This window comes from Mus caroli, chromosome 11 (assembly GCF_900094665.2).
Source record: "Mus caroli chromosome 11, CAROLI_EIJ_v1.1, whole genome shotgun sequence".
Lineage (NCBI taxonomy): Eukaryota > Metazoa > Chordata > Mammalia > Rodentia > Muridae > Mus > Mus caroli.
In genome coordinates this window covers 110,531,695-110,553,314 of record NC_034580.1, presented here as the reverse complement: position 1 = coordinate 110,553,314, position 21,620 = coordinate 110,531,695, and the positions used below count along the sequence as shown (strand labels likewise).

Genomic DNA, 21,620 nt, shown 5'->3' with positions numbered 1-21,620 from the left:
TTTTTTTGGTTTTTCGAGACAGGGTTTCTCTGTGTAGCCCTGGCTGTCCTGGCACTCACTTTGTAGACCAGGCTGGCCTCGAACTCAGAAATCCGCTTGCCTCTGCCTCCCAAGTGCTGGGATTAAAGGCGTGCGCCACCACGCCCGGCCACATGATGGTTTACAATTGTCTGTAACTTCAGTTCCAGAGGGATCTGATATCCTCCGCTGGCCTCCACAGGTGCCAGGCACGCCTGTGGTGCACAGACATACCAGCAGCCAAAACAACGACGATGATGACGACGACGACGACAACGACAACAACAAAACCATGCACATGAAACAAACAAACAAACCAACGCCAAGGCAACTTCCCCCTAACCTTAGAATGCAGGAAGAATATTTTTCTCTTTCATTTTTTTGAAGTAGGTCTTGAACTTGCTCTGTGTGACCTAGAATTTCCTAAACCACCACACCCAGTTATACTTGGTGCTGGGCAGGGACCCCACATCCCTGAATCCACATCTCTGGCCCCAGGAGAGTTTCTTGAAGGCTGTATAAAGGTCATTATCCCAGACAGTCAGACAGTTGTGTGTGTGTGTGTGTGTGTGTGTGTGTGTGTGTGTCCCACAATCTCCTGTGACTGCTTAGGTGCCTGGCTCTAAGCTGGAGCCTACTGGCTGTCACGTGATGTGAGAAATTTGTCTTTCCCCTTGAGTTAAATCAATGGCCAACCGAGCATGGCTACGCTAAGTACCATGTGGATTTGTGAAGTGCCAGTGTGACAAATGCAGTCCCTGGTCCTCTAGCTTGAAGACAGAGGCCATTTATCTCAAGGACAGTTGTGCAATGGGCCATGCCCAAGAGGCCATCTAACAGGGCGAGATCGATTGGCGTCTTTACGGTCCGGGTAGTGGATGGCCCGTGACGTGTGGCAGTCTGCTTTAATACGTATTTGGTAACAGAGCTATCATATCACATTCTTTCGCGTCTCTGTGGGGACCACACATTGCACTGACAGCTTTTATCTTTGATTATGTCCCCGACAGGGACGGGCCACAAAAGGATACTTACTGTGGGCGGAGGGGAACCTCTCCCGATGAGCGGCACATTCTCGTATCGTGGGTTCCCACCAAAGAGTATGGCCTGGTTCCTGTGGGCCAAGAGGAGATCAGATATGTGTGCAGGAACTCTTGATCAATCATGGGAGTTGAGGGTTGTGGGTATGATGGAGGGATTGTGGGTAGGACAATAAAGGAAAGAGACCTGGGCGTGGTGGCTCACACCTGTCATCCAAGCACAGGGGAGGTTGAGTGAGGACAGCTTGGTTTATAGTGTGAGACCCTCAAGGTGCAGGAGGAGTCAAAAGGAACGAACACTCTAGGGCAGTGGTTCTCAACCTTCCTGATGCTTCCAACCTTTCATACCCTCATGCTGTGGTGACCCAGAGCTATAAAGTTATTTTTGTTGCTACTTCGTAACTGTAATTTTGCTATTGTTAGGGATCATAACGTAAACATTTGATACGCAGGGTATCTGAGAGGTGACCTGTGTGGCAGTCCTGACCCACAGGGTGGGAACCACTGCTCTAGGGGGACCAGGGAGGAGGCAGCTAAGGAGAGAGAGATGCCAGGGGGAGCATGGCTTGGAGAAGTGCAGCTTCTCAGACTTGGGATTGACCTGGGGGCATGTGACAAAGGGTCAGGCTTGACGCCTGCGGCGTGCTTTTGCCCAGCACACACAGCTGTGGGAGGGTGACTATACGCTCCTGTCAGGCATTCTGGGCTACAGTCGGGAAGATCAGGTTTGGCCTCTGGTACCCTCCCTTCCCCATGTGTTTCTGGAGACCAAATACTCTGTCTATCAATCCAGCCTCACTGCAGGGCTGGGAGGGCTATGCCGCCCAGCCTGGGTGTGATAGACTCAGCGGCCCTACTGTGCGTACATGTACTCAGAGACTGGGGCATTGGAGATGGTCTGGGAGGGAGGCTGAAGGCTGCACTGGCTGCCAAGGCCGCTGCTGTAGCTGCAGAAACTGTGCAGTTGCCCCCTTGTGGGGTTATGGGCCGCGATGCGCCGAGCTTGGGGGTTGAAAGGGTCATCATCGTCGATGTCATCATAATCTCTGTCCCTAGAAGGAGATGTAGAAACCGGCCAGCCATTAGGGGTGAGCCTCAAGGCCATGGGGTCCTACTGTGCTTCCAATCTCTCTTCCTAGGATACTCTCAGGCCATATGCATCTCCTTCAGCATCTACAAAAGCAAGGTCCTCAGAGGCACGACTTACTGCACTGGACCCCAACTCCACGCCCACCTCTTCCAGGCAGAGCCCCTTACTGGCTGCACATGGGGTGGGAAGGCGGTCCACTCCTTCCCTCTTGTCCGTCCATGAGGTCCTGAAATCCATTCCTATCTTTCTCTCTCTCTCTCTCTCTCTCTCTCTCTCTCTCTCTCTCTCTGCCCCCAAGGAGCCTGAAAATCCCATCTTGACAGTAATATCTTTGATCCTCCCTGCTCTTTCTTGGGGCCTTTCACCCTCATTATGTCACCTTGCAAATTGTTGCCCAGGAAGAAAAGCAAGGGCTACTGGGTGGGGTCAGGTGGGTTATCGCCATCTTTGGCTCAGTTACTTTTGTGGGGATCTATTTTAACTCTCAGGGACATCCAGCCACCTCTGCGGCCCTCTTTTGTCTCAGGTGACCAGATGGTGATGTCCCCTGCAGAAATCCTCCTTACTGCTGGGATGGGGTGGGCTCTGCCTTTCTGGTACCCTACCTGTTGATGAAGTATTTCCAGGCACGAGGTCCGGCACAGGTCAGGGTGGAGAAAGCCAGGGCAGCCAAGAGGGAGAAGAGACCAAGGAAGAGCAGGCCCTCAATGCCATCATAGCAGATGCCAGTGAGGGCGTCCAGGTAGTCCTGGGGAAACAGGGACATGTCATTGCAGAGGGCTGGGGTCTGAACCCTTCTTTGGCAGCCCTTCTCCTCTCTGCCTGTACCGAACATCTCCTGGCAGCTTCCCACCCAAAGCACCTTCCTCTCCCCGGAGGTACCTGACAGACTCCTTGGGACAAGAATTTGCTGACCTCCTACTGTGTGCCGGACACTGGAGGCTGACTTCAAACTAAATGGATGAGGGGGCAGCTAGTTGTAGGACTGGAAACAGGTTATATCCAAAACTCTTTCATTTTTAAAAATGTTTATTATTTCATGTGTAAGTATGTGTAAGTGTATATGATTTGTGTGTGAGTATGGGTATACATCACGGATAAACATATGTGCTTATTCTAAGTCTATATGGGTTGTGGAAGATGTTGAAATACAATGGCTCACTGCTTGGGGGTGAGGTGCTCACATACCCTCAGTGTCCCTTGCATTACTATATAATATATAATATATGTGTATATATGTTACATAATACACACACATATGTGTGTATGTATATATGTATATACATATACATATATACATACACACACACACACACACACACACACACATTTAGTTTGTTTGTTTTTATACAGGACCTAACTATGTAGCCCTAGCTAGCCTGGAACTCACACAAGCTCCACCTGGCTTTGCCTCCCAAGATCTGGGTATTAAAAGCATGTGTCACTCTATCTGGCTCCTGCCCCTCTCAGTCTCTCTCTCTCCGAGACACAACTTCACTATACAGTGCAGATGGTCTTAAATGCATGATCCTCCTACATCCACATCTAAGTACAAGCATGCATCAACATGTCTGGCACATTACATCCTGGCAATAAGATTCAAACATTGGCTTGTAAGATGGGGAGAAGGATGGGTTGACCAGATGGCTGGGAGTCTAGGCAGTGAACAACTATGTAGTCAGCATTTAATCAGGGTCTTCCAATGTTCTAAAGCCAACCTCCTAGGTTCCTACCCTAAGTTCCTTTCATAGGGTGCCCCTCAGCAGCCATCAGAGAAACCAAGAAACAAGGCACCTCCTTTCACTTCCCACTGCTTGGCTTCAGCCTCATGTCTGGGCCTGAAGGAGGCTTGGGTAGTCTTTCCCTAGGTCTTGGCTGGCTTCTCTCTGGGAAAATGTACCTTGCAGGTGTACCCCACACCCTCCACAGTCGGTCACCCAGTACCTTGTGCAGCCCTCGGCAATCCAACATGGCGGTCAACTGGTGCAGGCTGATCTCCGAGTTGTTTAGCAGAAGCTGGATGCCAAGAAGGTCTTTCTGAAGTAGGAAGAGGGAGAGAGAAGGCAGAGTGAGCAGCTGGGGAGGGCGTGCACACAAGATTAGAGAGAGCTGCTGTGCAGAGAGGCCTTTCCCTAGAAGGGAAGAGCTGAGCCACAGAGAAGTGAGGGATGCATAGCTGGCAGGGTGCTCACCCAAACCTGCTGGAGTACACAAGTGCAAGGGTGGCTGTAGGAGTGGGGAGAGCTCAACTAGGGCTCCCTTCCTCCCGATACAGCTGCTACAAGTGGCAGCTCTCTTACCTCTGCTGTAGGGAAGAGGGGCACGGCAAACTGCAGCAGGCCTCCAACCTGGATCTGCATGGTGGTCAATGAGCGCTGGAAGGTGGTCAGTGACTGGGTGGAGAGAACACAGCTTTCTGTGAGGATCCATTTCCCAGAAGTCCCATAGTTACCAGGAGGCTGGTCCTCCTGTACTCACATTACCAACCAGGCAAATATACAGGAGGATCTGGGCAGGCCGTACCCACTGTAAAGAGTTTCTTGGACTCTGATGGGGACAGGCATAATAAATTGGATCCTATTGGTTTGGAACACTGGAGAACCTGGACTCAGAGAGGGAACTTATTCCCCAGCATTCAGACTTTTAACCATCTGGTCAACCCAACCACTATGGCATGAATATGCTCCTTCCTCATAAGATGTCTTTCCCACACCCCTTTAGCTTTTGAGAGCCATGCTTCTTACTTCTCAGATGTGGTCCTCAGACAAACACCATGGACCTTGCCAGGGAGCTTGTGAGAAATGCAGAGCCTTGAGGCTTGCCCCCATCTCTTGCCTAACACCCACAGAGTAACCAGCTCTCCAGGAAGGCGCACACTTGTAAGCGTAGAAAAGGGAAAGAGTGGAGTAACCAAGAGCAAAGTCCCCTTCAGAGAGTGGCCAAAAGAGGACCACAGTGAAAGCAAGGCCCGGCTGTCCACCATCTTGGTACATGGTGTGGCTGAGAGTACAGAGAGAGGGAGACCCAGAGATGAGGGGCTGTGGAATGGGCAAGGGGAGGTGTGGGTGGCTGTACCTGCTGGAACGGGCTGATTAGGCTCTGACTGCAATGGAGGTAGTACCGGGTCACCTCTGCAAGGCAATAGCATCAGTGTCAGGAAGATCATAGGAAACAGACCAGACCCTCCGCCTGCTCAGTGGTCCCGCCCACTCCTCCTTCTCTCAAACACCTAATGGAGGCAGTTTTTCAGCAAGTGGCCCATGGTCTAGAGAATCCCAAGTCTGGGGTAGCGAGATGCTGGGTGACTAAAGTTAGAGATAAAGTGTAGCTAGTTGGGTCATATGGGCTTAGCCTGAGCTGAGGGAATGAATGGCTCTAGGGACAGCGGTCCCAGAGGACATTACCGGAGTTGATCTGGCTCCGTGTGTTGTTCAGGATGTAGATGTCAGGAGCCATGCAGAAGTCACTGGTGCCCTGAGTCATGGAGACAGGATTGGATAGAGGAAGGTCAGAGCCTCAGGCACTGCTGCCCTGGTCACCTTGATCTCTAACTCATTCTAGGGCAGAAGCCCTAGACTGGGAGCCAGATTTCTGGGTTTGAATCCTGCTTCTGTCACCTTGGACAGTTTACTTATTCTTTTTGTACTTGAGTGGTCTTATCTGTGGTGATGACATAATGACACTATCCACCTTATATATGACTGTATGTACGGTTTTCTGGACTGGGACCTCTTATTTCTGAATTCTTTTTCAGTGCCGGATACCCAGGAGGCTGGGAATCTCTGCTGGGGGCGGGACAGCGGCAGGCTGGGTGTGTCTGGGATTAGGATGCCTTTGCTCTCAGGCTTATTTGTTCTTTTTAACTGTATTCTTACAACTATCAAGCTCTGCACACTCTGGTGGTCAAACTATGGAAAGTCCCTAACTTGTCATCTGTTCTCCCTGCCCCGACTCACCCCGCAAAAAGCAGGGTCTAACTATGTAGTTCTGGTTGTCTCAGAGCTCACTATGTACATCAGGCTGGCCTTGAACTCACAGAGATCCACTTGCCCTCTGCCTCATATGTGTTGGGATTAAAGGTGTGTAACACATACACACACACACACACACACACACACACACACGGTTCTGACTTGTCTTCTGAAGGGTGAGGCTGGCGCAGAGTTCATCTTGGAGCTTTTGAAGCAGGTTTTCGTTGCTGTGACCAGTGGCAAGGAGTCAGAGGGGTAGGATTGGCTCCCAGCCCGGCTAAGGGACTCCTGAGGTCAGTATGACAACAGGAAAGAGAAGTGGCTGAGGAAGTTCTGAACCCAGATCTGACACCGGTGACACGGAGGGAGAAATGGGGTGCCCCATCTTTCAGAGCAGCCAGAGCAAGCTCTTCCTCCTATGCCATATACTAAGGAGTCACCCTGCTTCTCCGATGCCTGATCCCTGAGCACGGGACTCCTTCAGGTGGTGCTGTACCACGAGGGGTACTCTGTCCACCAGAAGCATCACCTCAGGCATCAAATTGATAGGTTTTGAGCTCTTACTAGGTACAGGCGCAGTTCTAGGATTGGTACTTGTCAGGGGTGTGTGTCTGCATCGTGAGACTAAGAGTAGAAAATGTGTGTGTGGGGGGGGGGGAGTGTTGGAGAGCAATAGGCTCCTCTGGATTCCAAACTTCTCCAGAGTACCCCAACATTCATCTCCTCTCCCACACAAACACGATCACCACCCCCAACATATGCAATCACCCACAGGCACTCAAGACCACGGAGAAGGGTTTTATATACAAACCACCACCATACATAATAAATCAGCTGGCCTATTATTATCAATAGAGATGCAGCGCCAGCAGGCCCGGCTGCACACCCGCATCCCTTGGCTGGAGCCAGGCTAGGGTTGCCTCGGTAAACGGAATAAGACCACTGTGTTTGAGTCACACCTCAGGAAGACTGGGCTCCAAAGAGGGGGAACTAGGGAACTTCTTCAGGAAGCTTTACCATAGCTGAGGCTTCTCTTCTTTCTCTGCTAAGGCCAGGAGAGAAAGGGGGTTAAGATATTGTGGGGTACATGGCTTGCTGTGAGAAGCCAAATCTATCAATGAGGGTGGCATATGTATGTGCACGTGCAGCCTGTAGGTACGTATACATCCGTGCATGCATGCAAGTATTTGTCCATACATTAGAAGTTCGATTTCGAATGGGATGGAAGAAGGGCAGAGATGGGGAAGAGAGCACCTGGCGCAAGTGAAGTGGGCAGGAGAAGTTGCCCAGAGCCTGGCCCAGATTGAGCCTACAGGAAGTTCCTGATTGTCTGAAGGGGTCATCCCTGTGACTCTCACATGGTGAGAACTGGATCAGAAGCCAAGATGGCTACTACACATTGAACAGCCAACCACTGTGTGCCCTTTGAGGCACCAGGGACTATTCTCCCCATTTTACCCAGGAGAAAACTGAGGCATGGAGAACACTGGTGGCTTTCCAGAGGTTCTGCTGCTAGGAAGGAATGAAAGGATGGCACAGCCAAGGCTGGGAGCTATAGCAGCTATGCCCCTGCCTGTGGCCCAGGAGGTGGGCCTGCTGTCCATCAGACCTGAATGTTCTGGGAGTGTTCTGTCATGTCTGCTGTAGCCAAAGCACCCATAGAGGCTCCTGACCAACCTCCTGCCCTCTTCCTTCTTGGTATTGCCTCTCCTCGGCTGGGAAGAGCTCCCAGCTCCGAAAGCATGTCTGTGGCTCATTACTGACTACATGAGGATGGCCAGGATGGTCAGCAGAGAGGGCACAGGTCACAGGTCAGGAGGCTCTGAGCTCCGTTCCCCAGTGCTCACCTTCCCTCCACTCAGCATGCCCTGGAACGGTCTCAGAGGCCATACTCTGTCCTGTGGATGCCCTGCCTGATGGGCAGGTTGGGGGAGGGGTGACGGTGTGAATCTGGCCCCCACTGCCCTCCGAATTGGCCTCAGAGGGCAGGGTGGCAGGGGAGGAACGCAAGAGCTTTACACAATGACCCCTTGGACAGCTGGTGCCCTCCCCCACGCAGCTCCTCCATACCCCTCTTCCTATTAAAATGCTACAGCAGCCTCGGCTCTGTCAAAGGCCCATTCAGTGCCCTCACACACCCCCCATCTCCCGCACAAGGGCCCAGAGTAAAGGAATTAGGGAACTGGCATGGCTCCCAGCTCCCTGGCATTCCACAGTACCCGGTTGCAGATAAAACGGCTGCCTATCGGTTCTTGGTTCCTTGAACGCAAGATGCTCGGTGGGAGAAGCCCCCACTGGGAGGAAGCCAGCTCCCAAGGGGCAGCTCACGGTAGCAAGCTGGACCCTATTGCTTCTTCAAATGGCAAAGGCTGCCAAAAGCGAACCCACCCCATAGTACAGAAAGCTTCCCTGCGCCTGCAGTTGTCTCTGGAGAAGAGGCTGCCAGCCAGGCAGCTGTGCCCATCACTCTGGGGAGCGGAGCCCGCCCCCCCATAGTGTTTACAACCTCCAAAGGCTACCAGGATGCTTTGAGCACAGCCTGGACTTCAGCACTGTTTTTTCTGCACCAGTCCTTGTATGTGACCACAGCACAAAAATGAGAAATACCCATCTCCTTTTGTTTTTATTTGCTTTGGGACAGGGGCTCAGGTAACCCTTAAACTGACAACCCGTGTTTCTAATGCCCCCAAGTGCTGGGAGGATAATGGGTAGTCTCTCAGCCAGTTGATGCAGTGCTGAGGACTAAGCCCAGGGCTGGGTCTGTGTCAGCAAGCACCTTCCTAACTGAGCACCCCAGCCTTCTCTAGCCCCTGCTATAGTACTAGAGTACTCAAGCCTACAGCTTCTTACATACCAGGTAAGCGTTCTGCCACTGAGCTACGTTCCCAGCCCCACTCTCCCAGAGGTAGATTTATTTTATGTGTATGAGGTAAAATGCATGTGTTTGTATGTGTATGTATGCGCATGCATGTGTGCACCACCTGTGTGTGTGTCTGGTGTCCTTGGAAGTCAGAAGAGGGCATCAGATGCCCTGGAAGTGGAGTTTTGGATGGTTGTAAGCCACCATGTGGGTACTAGGATGGGAACCAGGATCCTCTGTAAGAGCAACAAGTGTTCTTAACAGCTGAGCCAGCTCTCCAGCTCCTGTTTAAAGACAGGGCCTTACTAAGTTGATCAGGCTATACTTAAACTGTAGTTCAGATGGGTCTTTAATTTGCAATCCTCCTGCCTCAGTTTCCAGAGGAACTGGGCCCATAGGTATGCATCACCAGAACAAGCTCTTTAGCACTTCTGAATAAACCTCCAAGAGTGGCAGAGTCAGGTGGCACCAGAAGCCATTTATTCTGTGGGCTTGAAAAAATGCCCAAGTCATCCCCAGGGACACCAGGCCTGGTGTGGGTAGGGAGGAGCAGGTGCAGACCTCGGGGTTGGCTACAGCCCTCGAATCAGCGTGGTACCTTGGTATCGCCTAGTAAAATGAGTCCTCCCCAGCACACGTGCAGTTGTATAAGCATGCGTCTTCACACAGGCACACAGCAACACACACTCACAGAGCAAGCACCTATAACTAGGGATTCACACCATGTCTTCCTCCCCCTAGTGACTGTCCCCAGGGAACACCAAGTCCTCCTGGGTTCTGCAGATTGAGGCACATAAAAAACACACCAACACACACACACACACACACACACACACACACACACGCACTAAATGAATGGGTACTCAGGCAGCTCAGCTCCAAGAGCAAATAGTTTTCAGTGGGTTTTGTTTTTGTTGTTGCTGTTTTGTTTTTACGTTCTTACATAGGAAATCCCTCGCTTTTGCATAACATTGAGGAACCACATTCAGAAGCGCACACACATATGAGGGTGACTGGGCTGCAGGAACAGAAGGTAAAAGATGCCACCTTCTATGTACCTGTGCCAGGCAGCAAGCAGGTAAAGGACAGAGCTTCAGAACCCATTCAGAGAATTCAACACTTCAAGCCCACACAGAAGCTATCTGGCCACCCTCAAGTTCTCTGCATGCCCAAACACGCAGTATGTCTCGTCTTGGCTCTGTCCCCAAAGCCCTGCAACGTTGGACAAACACCTTCCTGTCTCTGAGCCTGGACAAAGTGATCCAAGCCTCTTTAGTCCTGAGACTGGAATAGTGGGTAAGGGACTGAGCCAAAGCCTGCCCGTATGGGGTCTATGAAGAGGAGGGGACAGGCAGATTGTCCTGATCAGACCAGTCACCCACAATCCCCTTCTCACTTACCACTGCTGCTGCAGCATCAGCAGCCAGAGACGCCCAGCTGAGGATCAGGGTCAGTATTCCACAGCACAGCATGCTAGGAGAGAGGCAGACACTCTGGGATTGCAAGGCGACAGGAAAGGGTCTTTTGGACAGCAGTCATCCGACCTAAATTCAACACCCATCCTCCCAGACACAGCTCTATCCTGCCATGTGCAGACCCCAACCCCTACCCCCTCTCTGCTAAATCCTAGGAGAGCTATGGATCTCAATGCTTTGGTTGAAAAGACCAGCTGTGACAGCACAAAGACACACAAGGAGCCCTTCCTGCAGGGGAGCTGGGTGCTGAGGAGGGGCAACCTGGCTACGACCACTCTCAGGGTCTGGCCATGCCCTCATCTCCCTCTGTAGGTGGCCCCCAGCCCGACTCTGCTTCAGGAGCATAATAAACAGGGCTACTCACGAGGCTAGGAGACACTTGGACCGCCTGGCCAGTCCCAGGCAGGTGACAAGGCAGATGACCAGGTCCAGGATGAAAAGCAGGAGGTAGGACAGCCACCTGAGCAGAGGCAAAGACAACATGAGGGTGGGCAGAGTAGAAATGCCCACCTGCTGCTCTTGGGAGATCAGAACAGTCGCCAGGTTAAGGGTCCTCAGGGGCTGGAGTAACCACACCTTCAGTTATACCTGGAGGAGGCTGAACTCTCCCACCCTGTGCCTTAACCATCTGGTGGAATGTACCTAGGCCAGTACAAGGCACTAGAACTTTCCATCACGGTGGAAAATATCTATACCTATATTGTCTGTCTGCCACTACTCACAGCCACCTAAGAACCTAAGGAAAAACAGGTCTACTAAGAGCCTGAGATGTAAATTATGCAAGAGAGAAAAATGAAGCCACACCTGGAATCCCAGTTCTTGCGAATTCCAGGGTAGCCTGTGCTATTTAATAGCAAACTCACCTGTGGCCCAAAGGATATGAATATTTAGGTTTATTTAATACTACTAATTTTTATAACATTCAGGAACAAGTCCAGGACCTCATACATGCTAACTGAGCTACATCCCAATCCTTCCGTCCAAGTTTTTTTTTTTTTTTAAGATTTATTTTATGTATAGGAGTACACTGTCACTGCCTGCCACTCTCTTCAGACACAGCAGAAGCCGGCATCTGATACCATTACAGATGGTTGTGAGCCACCATGTGGTTGTTTGGAATTGAACTGGGGACCTGTGGAAGAGTGGTCAGTGCTCTTAACCACTGAACCATCTTGCCAGCCCATACCCACATTTTAATAAACTCTGACATATGTGGCTGAAGGCCTCACAGTAGACCACACAGCTCTGTTTCTGCAGCTCCCTCCCACCAGTCAGGCAGCTCCCATCTCCTCTGCTTTGTTTCTAGAACCCTCAGAGAACAGATGTAGTAAGGCCCAACATTACGGATCAGAAAGGCCCCCTTCTTTGATGGATGCCTGTCTGTCTTCCCCAAGGCCTCCCATCTTGCCCATCTAGCCTGTGGGCAACAGACAGTGTAGTATGCAGAGGTTTCTTCAACCAACATTTGTGCCAAGAGCTGAGCTTGGTATCAGGGTGCCTGTGTGAGAGAGCTCGCTCTTGACCATCAGGGAATTCAGATGGGAACAGGGGTTGGGATATCCTGGGGTCCCATCTAACCTCTAGGCTACCTACAGAGCTTCTAGAAAAAGCCTGTCCTATGCCAGCTAGGGACTGGCATATACCTTCTGTCACTTTTTAAAAAGACAGGGTCTTACATATTCCAGGATGGCTTCAAACTCGCTATCGCTTTAACTTGTGGTTCTTCTTCTGCCTTCGGCTTCCAAGTGCTGTGACTAGGGACATGCACACGTCTCATGTGGTACTAAGGACTGGGCCTTGGGGTATAAGTAGGCCAAGATGGAACTGGTAGGAAGTGACAAGAAGCTCTGAGGAAGATGGAGCAGGCTGGAGATTCCCAGAAGCCAAATAAGATGCTGTCTTTGTGAATGGAGGTCTGCTGCTTAAAAGCAGGGGCTTAATCGAAAGCCTCAACCCCAACCAGAGCAGCGGCTACTCCACGGCAGGTCTCTGGGGTCCCAGAAATGGGGCTGCAGCTTTGGGACATGGATAGAGCTGGCTTGTCACTTGCTGGAGGTCACCCAGGAGCCAGTTTTCTTAAAAAGTCAGAGCTGAAAGAACTTTGGGATGCATCTAGTGTTGCGTCCCATGCTACAGATTGGAAGGTGGAGACCTATGGTGGCTAAGATTTCTGGAAGTTGCATAGGAACCCTATGTTTTCCTTCCTTCCAGAGACATAGGTGCCTCCTACCCCAGTTACTGTCTAAAACATGGGTTCCGAGCTTCCAACCTAAAGATCAGGTGCTCCTTCTGTCTTCTCTCCCATCTGTAGGAAATCCAGACGCAGAAGAGCCCCTGACCCCTCCACAGCCGCGCGCTTTCGCAATTCCTGCAGCCATGGCTCCGTGTGTAAACTGTTCCTAGAAACAGCTCCTGGGCGGATGTGTTCTCCCAGAGGAGCCCCTGGGAACTGGGGGGAGGGAGTTCTCACCATGAACTTGGCTCTTGTCTGCTGAGCTAATGCTGTCGGTTCACCCCACCCCAACCCCACCACATCCGGCATCTATAAGCCAGTATTCACATCTCAGCCCCCGGCGGCGGTAAGCCTCGGCTTCTTCTCTCCTCTGAGCTAGATGTGTCTCCCCGGTAAAGTGTTCTGATGGGAGTGGATGGCCAGCATTAACAACTGCTGGAAAGCCTTTCTGGGAAGGTTCTCCAAGAAGCCTGTGAGCTACAAACACTGGCAGAGATGGGGGCGTGGCCCTCGGCATTCGGCAGTTTCAGGGACCTGCTCAGATGATTCTTGCTCCTTAAAGTGACCTGGATTACGAAGCGTCTTCCGATATGTAAGATCCTTACCCATTTCTACCATAGTCTTTACTACAATGCCCACCGGGTCAGCCAGATGCACTCAAGAAAAGAAAAAAAGCCAGCCGGGTGTTATGGCGCACGCCTTTAATCCCAGCACTTGGGAGGCAGAGGCAGGCGGATTTCTGAGTTCCTGGCCAGCCTGGTCTACAAAGTGAGTTCCAGGACAGCCAGGGCTACACAGAGAAACCCTGTCTCGAAAAAAAACAAAAACAAAACCAAACAACAAAAAAAAGCCAGGTCAACAAGGACACCCCCTCTATGGATATTCCACTCGGCCTGATGTGATTTCAAGGGCTCAGGAAGTGGACAGCCCACACATCGAGGGGCTCGTCAGATCCTGCTGTTGAGGGTCCCGGGTGATGGCAGACCATCTCCTCAGAGCTGGCAGTTCCTTTGGGTCCCCTGGGAGGGTGGCATTTTGTCCCTGAGGATCTGAGAGAAGTAACACCAAGGGCCCTGTCCATTTAGAATATCTATGACATGAAGGAAATTTGATGAGGGATGGGAGCACCACCTGGATCCCAGAGCACCACCCAGAGAGCTCAGGACTGAGTGAGCATCTCCCTTTGGGAGAAAGGGAGTTTGAGGGAAGAGGCCTGCGCATTTCCTCTTGACTCAGCCCAGCAGTGGCCTCCTGGGTAGGAGTTTATGATATAATAGAATACTACTAATCCAGAAAACCAAGAGTATATTGTGCAATGTTGGGGCAGAGTCTCTGAAGAGGGGCCAAGTTATTTGGGGGAGGAAGGGATTCAAAGAGCTGAAGCTTGTCAGGCAAGACTTGCTTATGTGTTCCATCCTGTGTCTACGATGCTGGATGCCTGACCCTTTGAGTACAATGACGTTTGTGTCACACATGATGCACGCATACTACATGCGTGCACGTTACCATTTGGATGAAGGTCAACCTAGGACAGAGAGAGTTGCCTTCCTTGGCTCTCAAGAGCATTCCTTCTGAAATCCTATATTCAGGAGACCCTATATTCATCCAGTCTGGGGTCTATGATTTGAGTTTAGTGACTTTACCAGGGATGGGGTTACAGAGGGACAGAAACAGATGCCACAGGCCAGATAAGACAGAGATGAATTTGGATACCTAAGTGAGGTGGAGTGGGGACCAATCCTGTCAACTTATGAGACTTAGAATCACCTCAGAAACAAATCTCTGCACACGTCTGAGAAAGGTTTAAGAAAATTATGTGTGTGTGTGTGTGTGTGTGTGTGCAGATGCATGTCATACAATGTGTAGATCACAGGAACAGCTTGCAGAAGTCAATTTTCTCCTTCTGTCATGTGGGGTCTTGGAATTGAACTCAGGTTGTCAAGCTTAGCACCAGTGGCCTTTATCAGCTTAATTATTTCAGCAGTTCAAGATTTTCTAGGTGGTGTTAATTGAGGTGGTACTCTGGCTGGTTTTATGTCCACTTCACACAAGCCAGAATCATCAGAGAAGAGGGAGCTTCAGTTGAGAAAACACATCAATAAGGCTGGGCAGTAGGCAAGCCCATAGGGCAGTGGTTCTCAACCCGTGGGTCTCGATTCCTTTGGGGGGGGGGGTGTCTCGTAGCAGATATCCTGCATATCAGATATTTACATTAAGATTTGCAACAGTAGCAACATTCCAGTTATGAAGTAGCAAAGAAATCATCTTATGGTTGGGGTCACCACAACATGAAGGAAATGTATTAAAAGGTTTCAGTGTGCCAGGAGTGGTGGCGCACACCTTTAATCCCAGCACTTGGGAGGCAGAGGCAGGCAGATTTCTGAGTTCAAGGCCAGCCTGGTCTACAAAGTGAGCTCCAGGACAGCCAGGGCTATACAGAGAAACCCTGTCTCAAAAAAACAAAACAAAACAAACAAAACAAAAACAAAAACAAAAGAAAAAAGGTTGCAGTGTTAGGAAGTGTTGAGAACCCCTATTTTAGGGCATTTTCTTAACAATCAATACAGGAGGTCCCAGCTCTTTGGGGATGGTACCACCCTTGGGTTGGTGGTCCAAGGTTCTGTAAGAAAGCAAGCTAAACAAGTCACGGGGTGCAAGCCAGTAAGCAGCATCCCTCCGTGGCCTCTGCATCAGCTTCCTGCCCTTCTTGAGTTCCTGTCTTGCCTTCCTTCAACGATGTGGTGTGGAAGTGTGAGCCAAAGAAACCCTTTCCTCCCCAAGTTGCTATTTGGTCATGGTGTTTCATGGAAGCAAACAGAAACACTAACTAGGACACTAAGCCAGGCGGGAAGAACTACTGGATAGGAAGGAGGAAGCTGGACACTAGAATTCCTCATTCACTCTCTGACTATAGATGCGATGGGACCAGGGACCTCACGCGCCTGCTGCTACATCTTCCCCGCCAGGATGGACCACGCTCTCAAACTGTAAGCCAGAATAAACTCCTATTTCTTCCTTAAATCTGTGCCGAGATATTTAGTCACAGCACCGAAGAAAGTACACAGTAGATGGGATAAAGGTGAGGTGGAGCCCCTCAGCACCTCATTGTCCTATGAGGTTACAGTGAGGCTGGAGAGTGGAGGGTTGGATGGGTCTGCATCTGTAGCCCCACATGCCTCTCCCGGTTCCTCACCTGTAGTATTCCACATAGGCAGTCTGGTGGGACAGCTCGGTCAGCTGCGTGGTGACCTCCCTCCACACGGGCAGCCCTGAGAGCTGGCTGACGATATTGCCTGCCATCTGTTGCATAAACTTCAGGGTCTGGATGTAGTCACCCCGGGCAGCAAAGATCTCGCTGAGCCGGGCCAGGTGCTGTTCTAGGTCTACCTTCATCCTCTGGGTGTTTGCAGACACCTGGGGAGGTAAGGAAGAGGCTAGGAGCCTGGCCTTGGGATAGCCCTGGAAAATCTCAGGAGGAAGAAGTGGCAATTGGCCAGCTGGGCTTGAAGAGATGGTCATACTGACACAGACCCAGGAACTCATGAGACTCCCAGAGGAGTGGCTAAGGATAGAGATCTTGTCGCCTTCTGCCATCATGTGGATCTGGAATGTTCCCAAAAGAGTAATGTCAAAGGCATAGGCACAAGCTTGGTGATGCTGGGAAATGGTAGAATGTTTAAGAGGTACCTAGGGCTGTACCAGGACTTCAGGTCATCGAGGAGTGTCCTTCCTCAAAGAAGGCTTTTCTTTTTCTTTCCCTCCTTTCTTTCTTGGTTTTTTGGGACAGGGTTTTGTTTGGTTTTTTTTTTTTTTTTTTTTTTGTTTTTTTTTTTTAGGCAGGGTTTCTCTGTGTAGCCCTGGCTGTCCTAGAACTCACTCTGTAGACCTGGCTGGCCTCGAACTCAGAAATTCACCTGCCTCTGCCTCCCTAGTGCTGGGATTAAAGGCAGGCACTGCCCTGCCTACGGGGCTAACACTGGAATTCTTTCTTTCTTTGTTTCTGTATACAGCGCAGTGAGCAGCCCTGCCTGTCCTGTGGGTTCACCATGGCCTCTCAATTCAAAGGCTCCAAACCAATGAGACCAACCAGCATGAGCAGAAACCTTCCAGGTTGAACCAAAACACGCCTTTTTCTTTCCCTTTCCCTCTCACTTTCATTTTAAAAACTGTCTTATTTTTGAGATGGGCAGCCCAGGCTGGACTCGGACTTGCTATGAAGTTGAGAACAGCCTTGAGCTCTTGATTCTCGGGTATCCATTTCCCAAGTGCTGAGGTTTCAGGAGTAGGAACCTTTTTTCTTTATAAGTTTGATGCTCTCAGGGGGTTTGTTATAGTGTTATAGTGTGGGGAAAGCTGACCCACAGACACACACACAGCCCAGTCACATTCGGCCCTGTTCTGGCTCTCATCCGGCTTTGGCTCTCCAAGCCTTACTGCAGCCTGAGTTTCTCTTACCTGGAAACCCAACTCTTTTTAACAACCTAGCAGGAAACAACACAAATAATTCCAAATATAAACCCCAAAGCGCCAAACTCTGAAATCCCAAACACCTCGAGCCTCCTGGATTTCAGAGAGGAAGGCTCAACCTGGACTCCAAATAGGGAACCGAAAGAATCCATTTTTCTTCCCTGAACCTTCTCCCAGGGTTTGAATCCCTTGGGATCATAACATCAAAGACTCAGAGCCCCGGGCTGCTGCCTCGTGCTTTAGTCCCAGGCGCCCTACAAGAGAGGGGGGTTTGTCTCCCAGCTAGAATCAGCTTGTAGTGTCCCAACCACAAGTCCATGCAGAACAACGGGGCCTTGAAAACAGAGAACAAATGTCTTCTTCTCCCAGCCTGGCCCTGGGACAGGAGGAAACCAGTGTTTTATCTTGGGCTCATGTCCTCCACCCTGCATGATGTCTGTCCTGCGAGGTGGGTAGAGAGGCACCTGTCCTTTGCTTGAACCAAAACAACATCTGTCTGTGCAGACAGAAATGAAAGGAAGTGGCTGAGGGTGTCCTTGACAGCTCCTAAACAAGGGGCAAGGGGCAGCTTAACCTACAAAGGTCACTCTCACCTGGCCACACAGAGCCTGCATCATGTCGGCAGTTGAGAGAATAATGGCTTTGTTTCTTTGTTTATTTTGTTTGCAGTCAGGGTCTTACTAATTGCCCAGGCTAGCCTGGAAATGGCTCTGTAGTCCTGGTAGACCTTGAATCTGAGATCACCCTGCCTCAGCCTCTGGAATAGCTGGGCCAACAGGACTATGCTACCAGGGTCTGGCTTTGCTGCTTTGACACTGTTATAAACAAACAGCTGGAAGAAGGACAGAATGCCTTGTTAATCCTTCCCCAATAGCCTTGGCTTAGGAGGAGCCAGAAGCCACGGGTTAGGTTAGTCATGAAAACAAGGCCCTGAGGGTGGGCCAATTGGAGTGAAGAGCTGCCCAGATGAGACATAGAAAGTAATAAGCCAGTTATTAAGTCATCAATAGGAAAGTAGTTTCTAATAGTATAGAGGGTAGATATCTGCCCAGCTCTTATGCTGATTAAGGCTTATTGTAAATATAAAGATGGTGTCTTTTATCCAGATACTAAATGGTCAAAGGCAGGGTAGAAACCCTGGATAGGGATTAAAAATTTCTACAACATTGGCTCCCACAGCCTGCAAGAGAAAATCCCTGCAGAGGGGCAGAGGAGGAGGGCACAGCAATGGAGCCCATAGGAGAGGGGTCTGAGCTCGGGGAATCATGGGAACTTCACATCAATCTTGCGGCTTTTCATGCCTTCCCTACAGTGTGACTTCCTGATCCTAGAACAGACCATGGTTCTCTGTTTCCTTGTGTGTCAGCACCTCTTCCGTTTTCTGGCTTTTGTTGGGTTCTTAGGAGATGGTGACAGATTCAGAGACACCAAGATAGAGACAGATATGACTGGGCTTGCTGGCTCGTGCCTGTAGAATCCTAATAATTGGGAGGCTGAGGCAGGAGGATTACCTTGAAAAGTCAAGACCAGACTGGGCCACAGATGAGCTCTTGTCTCAAAAAAAAAAAAAAAAAAAAAAAAAAAACCAAACCAAAACAAAAAACAAAAAACCCAAAAACCCAAAAACCCAAAACCCAAAACAAACAAAAATAAAAGTCCTCCCTTTCCTGGAGGTGGAGGGGCACACAGCTTTGGGAGGCAGAGGCAGGTGGATCTCTGCAGAATGAGTTCTAGGACAGCTAGGACTACACAGAAAAAAAAATGTCTCAAAAAACGAAAACCAACAAAACAAAGCGAAAAGAGGAGCCGAGAATGAGCATGTAGCTCATTTGATAGAATGCCTGCCCAGCCTGCAGGAGGTCCTGACTTAGAGCCAAGGCATCCAACAGATTGGGCATTGTATTGAACACTGTAGTCCCAGCGCTCAGCAGAACCACCAAGAGTTCAAGGCCATCCCTTAGCTATACGGGGAGCCAGCCTGAGCTATCTGTGACTCAAAAAACAAACATGAAGAAAATAAGTGCCTCCCACAAACAAACAAACAAAACCCCAAGGAAAAAACACAGAGAATTTAAGTTTGTAAGGAATAGTCAGGTGTGGCAGCTCACAGCCTGGGCTACACAACACAGGCTGCGCTACACTTAGAATTCTAGGACAGCCAGAGTTCGTAGAGAGACCCTGTGCTAAAAAAAACAAAACAACAAAAATTAGAGAAGAACAGGCCAAGCATGGTGTCCAAGGCTCAGGAGGTTGAGGCAAGAGGACCAGGAGTTCTAAGATAGTCTGGGCCACATCGTAGAACATTGAACTAGAGAAAAAAAAGAAGAGGAAACAAAGCCACAAGACAAAAAACATCTGTCAAGTCCATTTTTTTCCTGGTATTGTTTCATGGGAAGAGATGATAGATACATGCTAGGTAGACAGACAGACAGACAGACAGGTGATAGAGCATATCACAACAAGGACCTCCCTGTAGCTCTGTGCTTACTCACATGGGTCCCAGTCTTTACCCTTCAAGAAGACAGGTGTGATGCCCCGGAGATGGGCTGTGGCTTTCTCTTGGGAGCTGAAGATGAAAGAAACAGCTCAGCTCTTCCACCAGGTGGGCACCCAGGCCAGAGAGAAGGTCTTTAAGGACAAGGGTGTAGCTTCCAAATTGTGGTCCCCAGGCAAGCAGCATCGCTAAGGATCTCATTACAAATGCAAATTTTCAGCTTGCCTCAGAAGATGAACTGGAGCCCAGGAGGGCGGGCCTGGCGCCCTGGGGCTAACAAGCTCTCAGGGAGATTCTGACCTCTGGGAGGGATCACCAGGTCCTGGGTGTGTGTGGACCGGGTCAAGAGGATTCAGGGAGGTAGCGGGGAGGAAAAGGACCCTAGGACTGGGCTTTGTGTTCTTCCTCCCTCAGTTTCCCCACCCAGCAGTTTCCCACAGGCCTACTATGGGCTCAGGATGGTGGGGGTCTCTAGCTAAGAGAGGAGCATACAGAAAGTCCTCGGCCTTTGTGTTTAGGGGCAGCCCTGGAAGGGTCTCTTAGTTGACCATGGCTGCTACATCTGGGCTCCATCAGGGCCCGGCTTTATGATCTGGGCTGCTGGATGAGTCTCTATCCTGACTCTGCCACCCACAGCCTCCCACAACCTGAGCACCTCCACTTCACCAAGATTGCAGTAATTATTATAATGACGCCATTATCTTAATTCCCGAGGGAGAGAGCACTCTATAGTTTACTTTCTCTGGTGGTAATTCACCTGATGCCATTTAGCCATTTACCTGCAATTTGGACCCCACCCCTTGGATGAGGGGGAAGGCCCTATAAAGGATCTATCATCTTCCTGCAGGCCTCAGGCCAGAGACTGTCAGGTACCCATCTTGAGGCCTTCCCCACCCTCTTAGATAAAAAGGGGAGATGCTACCAGAGCTGGCAGCCCCACCAAGGAGCCCCAGGACAATTATCTTACATTGCAGCAACAGCCAGATGGTAAGGGGCTGTCTCCAGGGACAGGGTGAGGGTGAGGTCACACAACCAAGTGTTCAAACCTGGCTCAGAAGGGCAGGGAGCCTAGAGCTTGTTCCTAGATACCAGCAAGTTCCTCCTCAGAGATAAAGACTGAGTTTTCCCAACAGTGAAGGTCACAGCTTTGGGGCTCCTGCATGCGGGCTTCTCTCACTTCCAAGGCCGATGGTGGCTAGGGACAGAGAGACAGGGTAATACCAAATAAACAGAAGGTGTCCTTGGGGACTTGGCCCCCATCAGGACAGAGTTCCCAGGGACCAGCTCCCACAAATCCTGAGCAGTGCACATCTGAAGCACCACAGCCTGTTTATTTATTTTATTATTTTTTTTTAGGTGAGAGTTCCTGTCCCTGCCCCACCCCCAGGAGCTGATGGAAGGATTAGATCCCCAGAGGAGCTCAAAGGAGCATGTTGGGGGTGGGGGGGGTCAGAAGATGTTGAGTCCTCCCTGGGAGGACGCCAGGTCACCAGTTCCTCGAGTTAGGGCTGACAAATCAAATGTGCCTTTTGCTGTGCTATTCTGGAGGGACCTGGTCCAGAGAGGGTCAGATGCCCAAGGACTCGTTTCCCTGAAACATGCATTTGGTCTTCCACCACCAGAGTCCTCAGGAGGCACCAGAAGCTGTCACGGGAGCACCTTAAAAATCAGCATGAAAGACTAGCTAGCACTCTGCAAAGGTGACAAGCAGGTAGGGGCCAGGGGTGAAGAGATGAGCCCAGAGACAGTGCCACTGGTCCCACAGTCCCGACACACCGCAGGGTTTATGAGGCTTCTTCCCAGCCCTGTATGTGTGGGGGTGTAGGTGTGGGGGCAGGGCTGAGGGGCTCTTCTACTCTTTCTACAGACTTTTTTTTTTTTTTTTTGGTTTTTTCAGACAGGGTTTCTCTGTGTAGCCCTGGCTGTCCTGGAACTCACTCTGTAGACCAGGCTGGCCTTGAACTCAGAAATT

General features: G+C 50.5%; 1 protein-coding gene across 2 annotated transcripts in view; it reads right to left on the bottom strand.

Annotated features, from left to right (window-relative positions):
- Nucleotides 1–21,620, bottom strand: part of Ttyh2 (tweety family member 2) — a 45,753-nt gene that overhangs the window by 8,289 nt on the left and 15,844 nt on the right. For both annotated transcript variants that reach the window (XM_021177205.1, XM_029483852.1), the window contains exons 4-13: nucleotides 15,881–16,101; nucleotides 10,819–10,914; nucleotides 10,380–10,452; nucleotides 5,553–5,622; nucleotides 5,224–5,279; nucleotides 4,449–4,541; nucleotides 4,093–4,185; nucleotides 2,754–2,896; nucleotides 1,925–2,110; nucleotides 1,054–1,132 (exon numbers count right to left, since the gene is read on the bottom strand). In XM_021177205.1, the coding sequence (XP_021032864.1) occupies nucleotides 1,054–1,132; nucleotides 1,925–2,110; nucleotides 2,754–2,896; nucleotides 4,093–4,185; nucleotides 4,449–4,541; nucleotides 5,224–5,279; nucleotides 5,553–5,622; nucleotides 10,380–10,452; nucleotides 10,819–10,914; nucleotides 15,881–16,101 (1,110 nt within the window). The remainder of the gene's footprint in view (nucleotides 1–1,053; nucleotides 1,133–1,924; nucleotides 2,111–2,753; nucleotides 2,897–4,092; nucleotides 4,186–4,448; nucleotides 4,542–5,223; nucleotides 5,280–5,552; nucleotides 5,623–10,379; nucleotides 10,453–10,818; nucleotides 10,915–15,880; nucleotides 16,102–21,620) is intronic.